At 38.9% G+C, this 14,784-nt stretch overlaps 2 protein-coding genes across 2 annotated transcripts; both read left to right on the top strand.

The window, feature by feature from the left end:
- The first annotated feature begins 4,769 nt into the window (after positions 1 to 4,769).
- Positions 4,770 to 5,728, top strand: KRTAP25-1 (keratin associated protein 25-1). Its single transcript, XM_025914122.2, has one exon. It carries the CDS (start codon positions 4,809 to 4,811, stop codon positions 5,445 to 5,447), a length of 639 nt encoding a protein of 212 aa, XP_025769907.1. The 5' UTR covers positions 4,770 to 4,808; the 3' UTR covers positions 5,448 to 5,728.
- Positions 5,729 to 12,521: 6,793 nt separating this feature from the next.
- On the top strand, positions 12,522 to 14,163 carry KRTAP24-1 (keratin associated protein 24-1). The gene has a single exon (XM_025914104.2). It carries the CDS (start codon positions 12,550 to 12,552, stop codon positions 13,303 to 13,305), a length of 756 nt encoding a protein of 251 aa, XP_025769889.1. The 5' UTR covers positions 12,522 to 12,549; the 3' UTR covers positions 13,306 to 14,163.
- Positions 14,164 to 14,784: the final 621 nt, after the last annotated feature.

The raw sequence follows: 14,784 nt of genomic DNA, 5'->3' as shown, positions 1-14,784 counted from the left end.
AGTAGGGGCGCCTGGTGGCTAGGTCGGTTAAGTGTCCAACTCTGGATTTCGGCTCAGGTCATGATCTCATGGTTCATGAGATCAAGCCCCGCATTGGGCTCTGTGCTGACAGCACGGAACCTGCTTGAGGTTCTCCCTCTCCCTCTCTCTCTGCCCCTCACCTGGTCATGTTCTATTTCTCTCTCAAAATAAATAAACTTACAAAAAGAAAAGAAAAGGAAAAGATGGAATGCAATATCTAAGGTGCTGAAAGAAACAATGCACCAACCTAGAATTCTGGATGTAGCAAGAATATCTTTCAAACTGAAGGAGAAAGAGAGATTTTTGTCAGACAAAAATTGACGGAATTTATCATCAGCAGGATTCCCTTGCAAGAAATAAAAGAAATCCTTCACAATGAAAGAAGATTATATAGGTCAGATATGTAGATCTACATAAAGAGAGGGAGAGTCTTAGGGAATGAATGAATGAATGAATGAATAAATAACTATCACTCTGCCCAAGTGTAAGGAACGAGTTAGAAGGATGAGGGGTGGAAGCAGGTAAGGCAGTTGTAGAGTTGCAAGAATAATGACAGCTTGGAGAAACTGAAATGCAGAAGCATAAGCGGATCGAAGCAGACACAGTTGAGTTATACCTAGAAGAAAAAATCTCCGCACTTGCTTATTGTTGGTAAATCGTAAGGGAAAGGAAAGAATCAAGGCTGATATGGTGATCTTTGGCTTAAGACACCAGGTAACTAATTTTTCAATTACTAAGATGGGAAAGTATATGAGAGGAAATTTTGAGGAATGAAATCACGATCTCCACTGAGGGTTCTAAATCTGGCTGACAAAGAAAAGTCATCAAATGAGCATCTGATATTAACAACAAATCTTAATATAAAAAATAAGTGATTTATTCAGCATTCAGAAGTGTTTATTGATCCTCTACTGTGTCCAAGAAACTGGCAGCTGGTGATGTTGATAAAAATAAGACATAGTTTCAGGGTGCCTGGGTGGCTCAGTCAGTTAAGTGTTCCACTCTTGATTTGGGCTCAGGTCATGATCTCATGGTTCATGACATCAAGCCCCATGTCAGGCGCTGTGCACTGACAGTGTGGAGCCTGCATGGGATTCTGTCTCTCTCTCTTTCTGCCCCTCCCGTGCACACTTTCTTTCTCTCTCTCTCTCTCAAAATAAATAAGCATTAAAAAATTCTCTGACCCTGACCTCAAGCAAGTCAAAGTTTTACAGGATAGAGAGGCTTTAAGCAAATAGATACAATATCATAAGTGCATTAATTATTTTGCAAATTAAGTTCCATAGAGGAAGGAAAAAGAAAGCAAAATGAAGAAGATGGCCTTAGGGAGCATTCATTTCCTGGTATGACTCATAGTTCGTATTATTTGCCTACTGTATACATTAGAATTGTTAGATTATTTCACTAAAATGTGGCAATGACGTCCTGGATACAGCTACTAAATCCTTGAGCCCGGATTGTTTGTTCTGGGCCAAGTTGATATACATATGACATGAACAAAGAAATTGAAAATTTCCATGTTGGGGTCATATGAAGAAAATCACAGTATTTCTAAGAATAAGTCATGGTTGAAAAAGCAGACTCTTTCCCTATCTGTACACAACCAGGACAATTAGGCCAATATGAAAATGATTTCCAAGTCTTATGTTAACATGGGGGAAATCAAATGGAATGTTTAAGACATCATGCCTGGAAGTGAATAAAGAGAGGCAGAAATACAGTGGGATAGTGATTCCGGATCTGCTGTAAAAATGCACTATTGGGTCACCTGGGTGGCTCAGTCAGTTAAGTGTACGACTTCGGCTCAGGTCATGATCTTGCAGTTTGTGAGTTCAAGCCCCATGTTGGGCTCTGTGCTGACAACTCAGAGCCTGGAGCCTGCTTCGGATTCCGTGCCTCCCTCTCTCTCTGCCCCTGCCATGCTCGTGCTCTCTCTCTCTCAAAAATAAGAATAAACATTAAAAAAAAAAAAAAAAAAAAAAAAAAGAATGCACTATTATTCCCAGGAGGCACAATAAAGAAGAGTGTTCCAGAGAGGAGAAGCTTGTGCAAGTCTCGGGGATTCAAAAAGCAGAGTTTAGGGTATTTTGAATATTTACATAAAATCAAAATATGGGGGTTCTGGAATAGAATAATGAACTCTAATGAAACCCTAATGAACATAGTTCACTCTAATGACATCCAAAGTAAGTATGGAGAATGTATTAGACTTACAGACTCTAAATAAAAATTAATTAATTAATTGAAAGTGTTAATTAACTATTATGTGAGAATGAAAATATCACACATTCTCAGATGTGATTTTCATTATGTTGGTTACTTCATCGTATCTCCAAGCAATCATCTCTAACAAATATAGAATTTTTCAGTTTTTTTTTTTTTTCCATTTCAGGCTCTTGAGACCACACAGAAGTGTAACAAACATAGCAAAACCCTCTGTAGACATTGACAGGAATTACAAATAATAAATTAAGACACATGTCTGCTAGGTGTATTATACTCTCCTGCATTTGTCATAAAGGTGTGATAACTAGTTGGTGACACTGGGCTTCCCTCAGGTACATGTCCTGCATCTAACTTACATTTTAATTACTGACGACGATTAATGATGGGATCACATTCAGTCTGATAACTGTAACCTCAACAGTGTCCCAGTTATCAAACACATTTCAATAGCAGCTCTATGAAGACCAAGTCTATTTTTACTGTGGACTAAAAAGAAAGATTTTAGTTACCTTTTTGAAACCCACATGCTGAGGAAGAGATATTATAGAATAGGGGGTTATTACTTGTTTTTGAACTTGGCAAGGAATAGAAGAAGTAAAGAGAATCTTGAATTAAACCGTGAAGAACTTAGGTGTGATGCACACACACACACACACACACACACACACACACACACACACATTTGTTGGTTGGGAGGTATCAGGGTGAGAGGAGAAACCTCTTTGGGGAGCAAATAAGAGTTTAAGAGATTTCATTTATCTATAAGGGTTTAAAGCTCTTAGAAGAGATAAGCAACTTATCAAATAGAGTTCTCAGACTCTCAACCTTTGATGACTTCAATATTCTCTGTTATTGTCTACCAGGAACAAGCCTCACGCTGATGGGAAGTCATCTGAGACTTTCTTTGTGGAAGAATGTGGTAAACCGACTTGGACCACATGAGAGGTCAAATATTTCTTCTTCCACTACCTGAAACAAAAAAGGTTGAAATTCAGGGGAATAACTGTAGCATTTCATTGGCACCAAATGTCGTGTCTTCTGTGATGTTTTTAAAAAATAAAATATTTAGAAAATGTATATCCCAAAGGTGGTCATCCCACCCCCTCCCCCTGTGCATGCTTGCATGGGTATATGAAATCTCCTTACTTTTACTTGGAAAGCTCTACAAGCATTCTAAAATATATTTCCTCAGGGAAACAAATTCATCAGTCCTCTAGACTCTTCAATAGATAATACAGGGACAATGGGCATTGGTGGGAAAAAAGGGTTATGCAGAGTGGAAGTGACTTCATGACCTCTGATGTCACCATGCCTCACTAAGGCCATGTTCCCCAAAGGAATGGGGACGATAGTGTGATAGGAAAGCATCTACCAAAAGGATCATCAAGTTACTGCTTGGAATGTTTATCTTTCTACACTTATTCTCAACTACAACATCTTTGACCTCCTGAGTAGCAGCTTGAAAGAAGATATTTCTGGTTCTGAATGACTACTGACCCAAGGAAAAAGGTATCTATAGGGATTAACTCACATTTAGGGGGAATAGTCCAAAATAAGGCCCAGAGTTTGTTCCTTACATGGTGTCCAAGTAAGAACTATTCAAACATCTTTCTTCAGGTGACATTAAAATATTTCTTAACCTTCATTCACTTTACATCTATGAAGCCTGAGGTGTCTTAGTAAATTTTCTCAGGTGAAGATGTGCATTAATTCTGGAATGCAGGCACACAAGCTGATGACTTTTTATATAGTGTTTATCTTCTTAGTTGAAGGCCACCAACAGACCTGGATGACATTGTTACTAGTAAAAGTAAGTATGTCATCAGTGTTACCATGGAGAAATATTACACACATTCTCTCCAGGTTTTGGAAATCAAACCCAACTTTAAACATGAAGAATACCAAGTTGTCAGGGTGGAGCTCTTTAAAATGTACTCTAAGATTTTACCTAAATCTGGCTGTCAGGACAAATACACAGAGAAAAATACCACATAATTAAATTCTCAGCTGAGTGTTAAAAATAGGGAATAGTATGAGGTTTTTCATATGCAATATCCAATAAGTTTTGATATGTAGGGTCTACTTCAGTACATTACATAATTCCTCCCAGTGTTGTAACATTAGGTCTCTTCTTCAAAGATGGAGACTATATGCCTTCCTAACCATGTTTCTTCTCGTGGGTAATGACTGGGGTAAACATCTATTCAACTGGACTCCTTTTAATCAAGCATTATTGAGGAGTGGGGACAGAAGCAAAACAGGTCAAGTACACAGGTGATTGTATCATACATTCTCAAGCCTGATAACAGGGGAAAGATTAGGATTGTAGGTATATAGGACAGGCAAACTGGACTTATTTTATGGAGGAGTGGGAAGTCGTCGTCACAGGCAGCACAACAATGAACTAATGAGTTGTTATGATGCTAACTGATCTAAAATATGAGTAGGAGGAGAGTCTTGGCATGTACCACCAAGGTATATAAGCAAACCGGTCTAGTTTCATGCAGACCTAGACAAGGTACTCTTCACTGCTTATCTGGACTCTTTACTTCAGATTCACCATGCCATCCAACATTCGCTCTTCTGGAAACTGTGGTTCCCCCTATCTTGGGAGTCACTGCCGTGTTCCTGTTACCTCATCCACTACTCTCTATGCTGCTGGTATGAACTGTGGTGATGCTCTCTCCTTGCCCAGTCAAAACAGAACATGGCTACTGGACAACTTCTCAGAGACATGTGGTCAACCTTCCAGCTACCAACCATCCAGCTGTGTGCCCAGAGACTATAAAATTTCTTGCTACCCCTCTACTACGTACTGTACCTTCAGGTCCTGCAGAGGAACCAGTTTTTTTCCCATCAGCTCTTATCTTTCCAGTTCCCGTCAACCGTCAATGCATAATAGACCTCAGAACTGTTTGTCTAGGCATTCCCGCTCCCAGAACCACCTCTCTTATGGCTATCAGCCACAGAACTTCATCTCCTGTGGATATCGACCCCTGAATTTTGTTTCTGGCACCTGTAATCCTGTGAGATATCTCTCCTATGGCTGTCAACCTTTCGGTTATGCTTCCAGCAGCTTCAGACCCCTGAACTACGTGTCTAATAGATTTCAACCTGTTCGCTACATACAGAACAGTTTCCAACCAGCTTGTTCTTCCTTTGGGACTCGGCCATCTCCATTTATTAGAAGATCATGCTGAATTGTCATTCTAGCATCTTGCTAGAGAGCTTTGCAAAGACGTATCATCTTCAGGTTGATAGATTGTTCTTAGGTTGATGGCCTTTGTGCTTTTAGTTCAGTTATTGTTTTAACCCGTACTCTCACTTGATCAAATTCTAAGTGATTTTAGTTGTTTGTTTATTCACTAGAATACTCTTGTTATCAGGTTTCTTGATTTCTATGCCATTAACATGTTCTTATGTAAAAAAAAAAGTTTTCATGGTTATCTCTAAATAAACTTGCTTCAAATAATTCAGAAAACAGTATTTTTTAATTCTTTATTATCCTTCGTGAAGTTAAAGCCTTTTAGTTTCACTAAACCAAGTATATTTAAAGAAAAAAAGAGTGCCTAAAAAAAAAAAAAGCAAGCAAGATAGATATTTTTGAGGTCATGAAGATTCTTTAGTCAGGACACACGGTGTTTTACCACAGTAACTAAGAACTTCAAAATTCCAGACACTTAAAACTCCAGTGGTTTATTTATCATTCATGAACACACTCATTGTTCCATATCCAAAATCATTCTCATTCTGGGATCTAGGAGTAGAGAGCCTACACAATAGTAAATATTGCCAGTAGAGTCAAGGATAACATAGAGAATCACCCCTGACTCTCTCTATATATCCTTTAATATATCACGGACAGAGTAAGTTACAGTGTTCGCTTTTGCCTTCTGGGATTAACCACCAAAGTGTTGCATAAATTTTAATTCTGAACGATGGAGAACACCCTCTTGAATTAAGAATCTATTTTTATTTTATGAAGAGGGAATCTATTTTTCCCTCTTGAATTAAACCTAATAAGTCCTTCCACCAGACCCTCATGGATTTTTACATAGGGAACATTGTTACTTTGAACTTCTTTCTCTCTTTTATATATGTATTAACTAATTAATTCAGTTCTTCCATGTGATCAGTGAGAACTTGCTCGTCTTAAGAGCAACTTCTCGTATCTACCATACTGATACTTCCAATATGCCACCATACCACTACAGAGTCAGTAATCACCAATGAACACAACTATCAAAACATTATTTTCCCTAGTTTTACACATAAAAAAGCCAAGTAGGGCAAGCAATTTTCCCAAAGACCCCGTTAAGTAGGATTCCAGACTTTCCTATATTCTCCATATTATCTATAGAATTTTTCATTTAGGAAATGACCAATCTGGAAACTTCTAAGTTGTCAATAACTTGACAACCGCGATCTGCAACTCTACAACTGCCAAGCCTAAACTGCACACAAAACTATTTCTCTGCTTCAGCTACAGCCCCACCCTTCTCTCTGGGATGCTGACTCATTTTAATGGCATTCTAGTGACATATTCACTTACATCCTCTCTGGGGGTCTTCTTTCTTATATAGATGTGAGGAAATGTCTTCAACTTATTCAGTTTCTCTAAATTGAATTGTGTGTAGTTTGTGTGTGTGTGTGTGTGTGTGTTCAATATACAACTTATATAGATGGTAACCTACTCTAGTACTTTCCCCCTTTTCTTCCTCTCTTCCTTCCTTCCTCCTTCCCTCCCACCACCCTCTCGTTCCTTCTCTTCTTTCTTTCTTTCTTTCCTTCTTTCTTTCTTTCTTTCCTTCTTTCTTTCTTCCTCTCTGATGGGCTCTTAGAAAATACAGTAGGTTTTAGAAGAGATCCAATGATAATAATAATGAAGGTAATAATATTTAATAATAATACTAATAGAGATTATAAGCTGATGATAATGATAAAAGTTAACATCAACTACATATGAACTATATTTCATAACCTTTGCCCGACTAACTCATTTAATCCTCATACTTATCTATGGAGAAAATACTATTATTATTAACTCCACTTTGAAGGTGTGGACATTGAGTTATGGAAACATTTGGTAGTTAATTGATATTCTAAGTGAGCATCAGAGATAGGAATCTGAGTATTGAGCCTTTATTCTTTTTTTTTTTAATTTTTTAATGTTTATTTATTTTTGAGACAGAGAGAGACAGAGCATGAACAGGGGAGGGTCAGAAAGAGGGAGACACAGAATCTGAAACAGGCTCCAGGCTCTGAGCTGTCAGCACAGAGCCTGACGCGGGGCTCGAACTCACAGTCTGCGAGATCATGACCTGAGCCAAAGTCGGCCACTTAACTGACTGAGCCACCCAGGCACCCCTATTCTTTTTTTTTTGTTAATTTTTTTTAATGTTTATTTATTTTTGAGAGAGACAGAGACAGAATGCGAGTGGGTTAGGGGCAGACAGAGAGAGAGGGAGACACAGAATCCGAAGCAGGCTCCAGGCTCTGAGCCGTCAGCACAGAGCCCGAAGCGGGGCTCGAACTCACGAGCTGTGAGATCATGACCTGAGCCGAAGTTGGACGCTCAACCGACTGAACCACCCAGAAGCCCCGAGCCTTTATTCTTCACTGCATATGCAGTCTTCTAGGAATTAATTCATAACCGTGGCATAGAAGAATATAGTTTAAATGAGAGGAGCCATTAGTGATCTCTTCTGAAGCAAAGCGTTTGTCATAACTACATGGGGTAGGACTGTTCACTTATGGCATTACCTTTTCAAAAAGACAGGATTATTGCAGGCGTCCATTTGCAACATCAAAGTAAATTAACAATAATAATATTTTTCTTAAGTCTAATGGGTGACTGGAATTTTTTTAAATTATAGCTTTAGAAAATTAGAAGGAAAAGTAACATTTGATTTGCATCTTCTGTGTGCCAAGCGCTGTCTTCAGTATTTTCACACTTTTTATCTCATTCTATTCTCACCACCGTCCTGCAAAGCAGGTGCTATTAGCTCTGGTTTTATGTAAGAAGGTCCTGAGGTACCGAGGGAGAACCATTTTCTAAGGTTACACGGTAATAAATATGTTTCCAGAGTACTTAGTAAGAGGGTGACTCATAACTCATGAAGACACAGTCTTGACAGCTCCGTCCCAAAATGTTTAACTGCCACTCACCAGCATCTCATTATATTCTTACAATGTTTTCCTGAAAAAGGAAGCACAAATCAGACTCAGGTTTCTATCTTGCCACTCGCTTGTGTCATCATTTCAAAAGTGCTTCATCATTTACTCCTATTTCCTAAATTTTTAATTTTGCTCATCTGCCCTTCAGCTACTGAAACACTTAATGATCTGTGAAACCAACACGGTACATGTAGCTACAGTCTTCACCATTTTAGGCTACTACTGCTAAATTTAGGGATCGTTTGAACTCAGCAGTTACAATTGAATTACTGCATAAGGGTGGGTTGGCGTACGTTTTGCTTTTTTTTTTTTTTTAAATCCTGGCACAGCTGTTGCATCATTTAATAGCACTGGGGCAAGTGGAATTAGAACACAAATATATACGTGGTGGCAAAAAGAGAAGATAAAAATTCTATCATGACTTAAAAGGCTAGAAGGTGACCTCCATTATTTTCTTTAAGGGCCATTTACTGGAAAATTTAGCTTTCTTTGATCTTCTGTGTTTACCCTAAAGGATTTTTAACCTTTGGAAAAAATTGGGAAAGAGTTCCATAACTCTTTTTTAATGAGTTCCAAGGAATCTGCTGCCTCATTAGATAAAGGGATTTTGTTGCTTATTCTTCAGAAGGCAAAGGAATTTCTCTGAATTATCTGATGGCCAGAAAGCTTATTCCTCCTATCTTAAACTTGCCTTGGATACAAAGCCCAAACTCTACACGAAGACTACCTAATAGAGTTATCTATGCTCCTGGACGTAATGTATTAGTTTCCTGCGGCTACTGGGAATTAATGGAGGAAAGATCTTTTTAGTAATTCAGTGGAAACAGAGTAAGCTGCATGCCTCTCCAAAGGACATGCTGCCCTCAGAGGACAATGGCATCCACAGGACTAATGGTTTTTACTTTCTATGAAAACTAACCATTATGATGAGCTTACTTGCTCTGCTACTGGTACTATCCTTACCATGTCTTGCCAAGATGAAGACTAAAATAGAAGACAATTCTATAGAGGCATCATGTGCACAGCATGGGGGGTAAATGGGTTGCACTGGCTACCTACGGCTGCGATGGGTATGTAAGAAAGTAAAACAGAAATGCAAACGAAACAAGTTGATCCAACATGGATGGACCTAGAGGGTATTTTGCTAAGTGAAGTAAGTCACACGGGGAAAGACAAATACCACATGATTTTACTTAGGTGTGGACTCTGAATACCAAAACAAATGAATGAACAAACAAACAAAGACAGACTCATAAATACAGAGAACAAACTAGCGATCGCCAGAGGGGAGGGTTCTGGGGGAGGTGAGTGCAATAGGTGAAGGCAATTAAGAAGCACAAACTTCTAGCTGTAAAATAAATATGTCAGGGGGTGAAAAGTACAACATAGGAAATAGAGCCAGTAGTATTGTAATAAGCCCGTATGGTAACAGATGATAGCTACACTTATCCTGGTGAGCGGAGTGTAACAAATAGCATTGTCGAATCACTATGGAGCATACCACACCCGGAACTAATTTAACACTGTATGTCAAACTATACCTCAGTTTTAAAAAATGAGAGGACCTGAGCTAACTCTGCTTTTGCAAATGTCCACATTCCATTGTGTAGAAGCTTATTGTACCCACATAAATGTAAAGATGTTGTAAAGTCTCCTGCTCTGAATATTGGTTATGCTATGTGATGTTCTACATGTTTTCTGTTGGATTTACACTAGTGTGAATGATATTAATTTAAAATACCATCGAATGCTAGGTTGGAAGGGAAGGATGCAAGCTTTACAGCTGACTGACTTATTATGTTTTCATTCCCTCAAATCTGCCTCAAGGAAGCCTGAAAATAAGACTAGAGGTGCCACAGAAAAATCCAGAAATAAAGCTCCATCGACCTCTGGACTTTTCTATACACCACTAGGATTCAGTAACTCAGTGGGAAGTTGGCCATCAACTGCCTTATATATTTTATTTCCTCTTCGGCCTGCCTCAGGACTTAACATTTCTGCACAAAATCCCAGGACACTCTGTAGCCGAACGATTTGCCGAAAATATGGTCCCCTGACCTTGACCCTTTTCACAAGACAGCAAAACATGTTTATTAAAGAGTTGTTTACAGAATAAACCCATCACCTTACAAAATAAGTACTGAGAGAAACATGGAGAAAACTCAGGCTGAGAAAAATGTTTGGAGAATATCTGCATGCTTAAACCGGTGTGCATTTAAAAATTTAGCTGAGAAGCAGAGAACAGGAGGAGAAATCTAATTGTCTTCTGTAAGGATCGTGTCTTTTAAAAACTATCCCTATACTTATCTTACTTCAATAAGTTGGTTCTGTCCTCTGCCCGAACTCATCACTGTTAATAAATGCATTCCTGTTTCCAATTCAATGTAAGCTCTAAGTTTGAATTGTAGTTTATGTTTTCAAGAACAAAATGTCAATTCTTTAGTTTGAATTAAAATCTTAAAAATTGTCCATCATCTTTCACCATAAGGAGTGAAAGTGTTATCTAAGTACAGTAACTATAGGGAATATATAACTTATTCAAATAAGTTTTTTAAACATAAGTTATTCTGGGGCGCCTGGGTGGCGCAGTCGGTTAAGCGTCCGACTTCAGCCAGGTCACGATCTCGCGTTCCGTGAGTTCGAGCCCCGCGTCGGGCTCTGGGCTGATGGCTCAGAGCCTGGAGCCTGTTTCCGATTCTGTGTCTCCCTCTCTCTCTGCCCCTCGCCCGTTCATGCTCTGTCTCTCTCTGTCCCAAAAATAAATAAACGTTGAAAAAAAAAATTTTAAACATAAGTTATTCTCTTTTGTGGGTATGGACGAAGAATAACTCTTCAACATAAAAATAAAATAAAGTCTATGTGCAAAAAAAAAAAGCAAATCGAGAATAAATAAAACTTTTTTTTGCAAGAAATGTAGAAAAATGTTATACATCTGGCAGGAATTGAGCTTTACAGCAGACCAAGAGATGTATGATGTATAGTCTTAGTCAATTAGGAAGGCATAATCCTGAGAAACTGGTCTTCTTTGATACTACATATTGCAGACGTTCTTTAAGAAAGAAATCTTGGGACACCTGGGTGGCTTAGTCAGTTACACATCTGACTCGACTCTTGTTTTAGGCTCAGGTCATAATCCCAAGGTTGTGGGATCGAGCCCCACGTTGGGCTCTGCACTGAGCATGGAGCCTGCTTAAGATTCTCTCTCTCTCCTTCTGCCCTTCTGCCCTGCTCATGCACTCTGTCTCTCTAAAATAAGAAAGAAGAAGAAGAAGAAGAAGAAGAAGAAGAAGAAGGAAAGGAAGGAAGGAAGGAAGGAAGGAAGGAAGGAAGGAAGGAAGGAAGGAAAAGGAAGAAAGAAAGAAAGAAAGAAAGAAAGAAAGAAAGAAAGAAAGAAAGAAAGAAAAGCATCTCATAGAAGTCTTGGTTACTTAGCAACCACTGATCCATAAATACAAATTAGGTCACTAAGTCTCACTTGGATTGCTGTGAGTCTTACAGGTGAAATTCTCCAAATACATCAGATGAGAAATCATCACCAATGCATGGCTTGGCACAGTTAAGAATATAGTACATATTTTGGGGAAACAATTCTTTCTCTTAACAGTTCAGTGCCTTACTCTTTCTTTTAAGCAACAGTAGTGAGACAGCCCAAGTATTCAGCTAAGCTCACAAGATAGGATTAAGTCCTGCACTATTTTGCAGTAGTCAAAAGAATGGAAAAGCACAGGTTGCTTGTTTTGCTTGAATCCTTGTTCACCCTTTAATAACCGTGCTGCAGAAGCCCATACACATGTGAACTCTTGTTAAACACCTATTGGCAGATGAGAGTTTGCTTATGAACATTAAAACCACTATTCACTGAAGCTGTGGTCTAAAGACAATGAGTATTGGGTGATGATCAAAGTGACGATGATAAATACCTTGAAGGATCAAAATAAACTTATTTTTATAAGAGGGCAAAGACATCAGCAGATGTAGTGAAACAACACACATAATAAGATGTTGATGTGTTCTTCCAGGCAGTGAGGAGGAAGAGAGTCTGGAGAGGTTGCAGACAAGCTCCAGGAAGGATATAAAAAGTCCGCAGGCCATAGCAGCAGCATACCTTCACAGCCATCACTGAGCATGCAGTCAGGCTCCATGTCTCTCCTGGGCTATCCTGGGGATTGCAATGGAACATCCTACAGAACTCACTGTTACATCCCAGTGACTCCTTCTGTTGCTCTTTGCTCCAGTGATGTAAGCCCTACCTTTGGGCTCTGCTTACCCAGCAGCTACCAAGGAAATCTCTGGCTCCTGGATAACTGCCAAGAAACCTATAATGAAACACCAAGCTGTGAATCTCCCAGCTGTGAGCTCAAGACCTGTACTGCAAGTTGTACAAACTCCTGTGTGCCCTGCAACTCTCCGACAGTGGGCAACGTTGGCAGTGCCTGTGAAACTACCAACATTGGCTCTGACCCCAGCTGCAGCCCACGCACTCAGACCAATGGGTACGTATCTGATTGCTACGCACCCAGCCAATGTGCATCTAAAGCCTGCCAGACCCTCAGCAATGGCTTCAAATGCTTTGGGCAACTCAATTGCTTGTCCAACAGTCTCAGGCCCCTAAACTACTGCAGACTGGGTAGCTCGGGGTATAGAAGCTATCAAAATCTTGGCTTCATACGCAGTGGCTTCTCACCATCGTGTTATATCCCCAGAAGCTGCCAATTCCAAAGCTATTTGATGAGAAGTTCCCGATATCCAAGTTATGGACCTATGAGCTGCCAACCACTGAGATATTTTTCTAGAAACTTCCAGTCTCTGAGCTACATACCAAGTACCTTTCCTCCTCTGAGGTATTTATGCAGTAGTTGCAGACCTCTGAGTTGCTATTGATCAACCAATTGCATTTGTGACTACTGGAAATTGTCCAGTGGGGCATATTCTACCAAGTGGTCATCTTCTCTAATATTCTGCTGAATTACTTCATGCGTCCTAAGAATCTTATTATGTTACCTCAAATACAACTCTAGGACTGTTAAACCACAATCATCATCACTTGCTAGCTTTTTTTTTTCTGTTGCTTTGTTAACGTCTCTTGTGTTGGGACCTGACCCTGAAGGTAGTATTGTTCTGCGATTGACTATGATGGATGCACTGAAGAGATTCCACATGAAATACAACCATTGCCAGCTTTCTTATTGTGACTGTTGCTCTCAATTGTCTGCCAGTGGGAGTATCCCCTACCTTCTTGATAAAGAAGGGTCTTTTTGGTTTGACTAATGATTTCAGCATGTTCTTTTAGATTGTTTTGCTTTTCATCAATAGTTTTGTGGACTGCTTAACTAGCATCCTGCTAATGAGCTAAGAGAGAGCATTGCTTTAGATAAGCTATGCTGAGCTATTTCACCCATCCCCTACTGACTGATTATAAGGATGTGCAAGCAGCAATGTCCAACTACAGCTCAGAATCGGAAGACCTTCAGCAAATCTTCTCTTCCAAAGAAGGCCTGGAGTCCTCAATTGGCCAGCATTTGGCTTTTGTTCTCAGTGCCGAGAAGAGAGACTCAGGAGTAGCAGCACAAGAATTGTTTGTTGAAAGAATGACAAAATACTCTTACAGACTGTTCATGGTTAGTGATAATCTATGTTCATGATTCTGCTATAATCCTCCCCTGCTGAATTATTGCTTTCTGATTTTAGAAAAGGTCCTGGTTCGTAGTTAATAAACAAACTTCTATTGGGAAATAATGATTTTGCATTATGTTTTATTTCACATTCACTAAAGTGTTATCAATGTTCTGGGCAATATGCATAGCTTTGTAGAAACACTAGTTTCCTGTCATTTGGTTTAATAGCCTGATTAAACACATAAAAAAGATAGAATATGAAATCCTAGGACTTTTACTTGTTTTGTTCTGTTAGATTTTTAACACATTAAGTGGCATTTCTCTTAGAGTGTCTGTGATTGATATGTATATAGAAAAATTGGGAGAAAACATTTATAAAATAAATCAATTTAATACAAATTATATAAAGCATTCAATGTATATATATATTTCCCTGTGCAATATGTGTATTTATTGGTTTTGAAGATAAAGTTTGGGCTTTGGAATATATTTAATATTGAACCCAGAGAGAAATGATTTAACCTCTTAAACATTCTCCAAAAAGTGAAAATAAAAGCACCCAGCTCAGTGGTAAAATTTAATATCTATCCTAAGATTTTTGTAAGTAAAAAGCAAATCATGTTTAAAGTCAATAAAATGGCCCGTGGAAATGGGAAGAATGGAAGGTCATCAATATCAGTAGTCTAAAATTAAAGCTCTTGAAGCATACAAAAGGGGCTACCATTTTATTTCCTCATTCAGTAGG

The sequence above is a fragment of the Puma concolor genome, chromosome C2 (genome assembly GCF_028749965.1).
Source record: "Puma concolor isolate L17-30 chromosome C2, mPumCon1.1.hap2, whole genome shotgun sequence".
Lineage (NCBI taxonomy): Eukaryota > Metazoa > Chordata > Mammalia > Carnivora > Felidae > Puma > Puma concolor.
This window is presented reverse-complemented; position numbering and strand designations above follow the sequence as displayed.

Bases quoted from the DNA above. Each gene is read 5' to 3' on its own strand.
- KRTAP25-1 (XM_025914122.2), top strand. From the start codon at position 4,809: ATGCCATCCAACATTCGCTCTTCTGGAAACTGTGGTTCCCCCTATCTT.
- KRTAP24-1 (XM_025914104.2), top strand. From the start codon at position 12,550: ATGCAGTCAGGCTCCATGTCTCTCCTGGGCTATCCTGGGGATTGCAAT.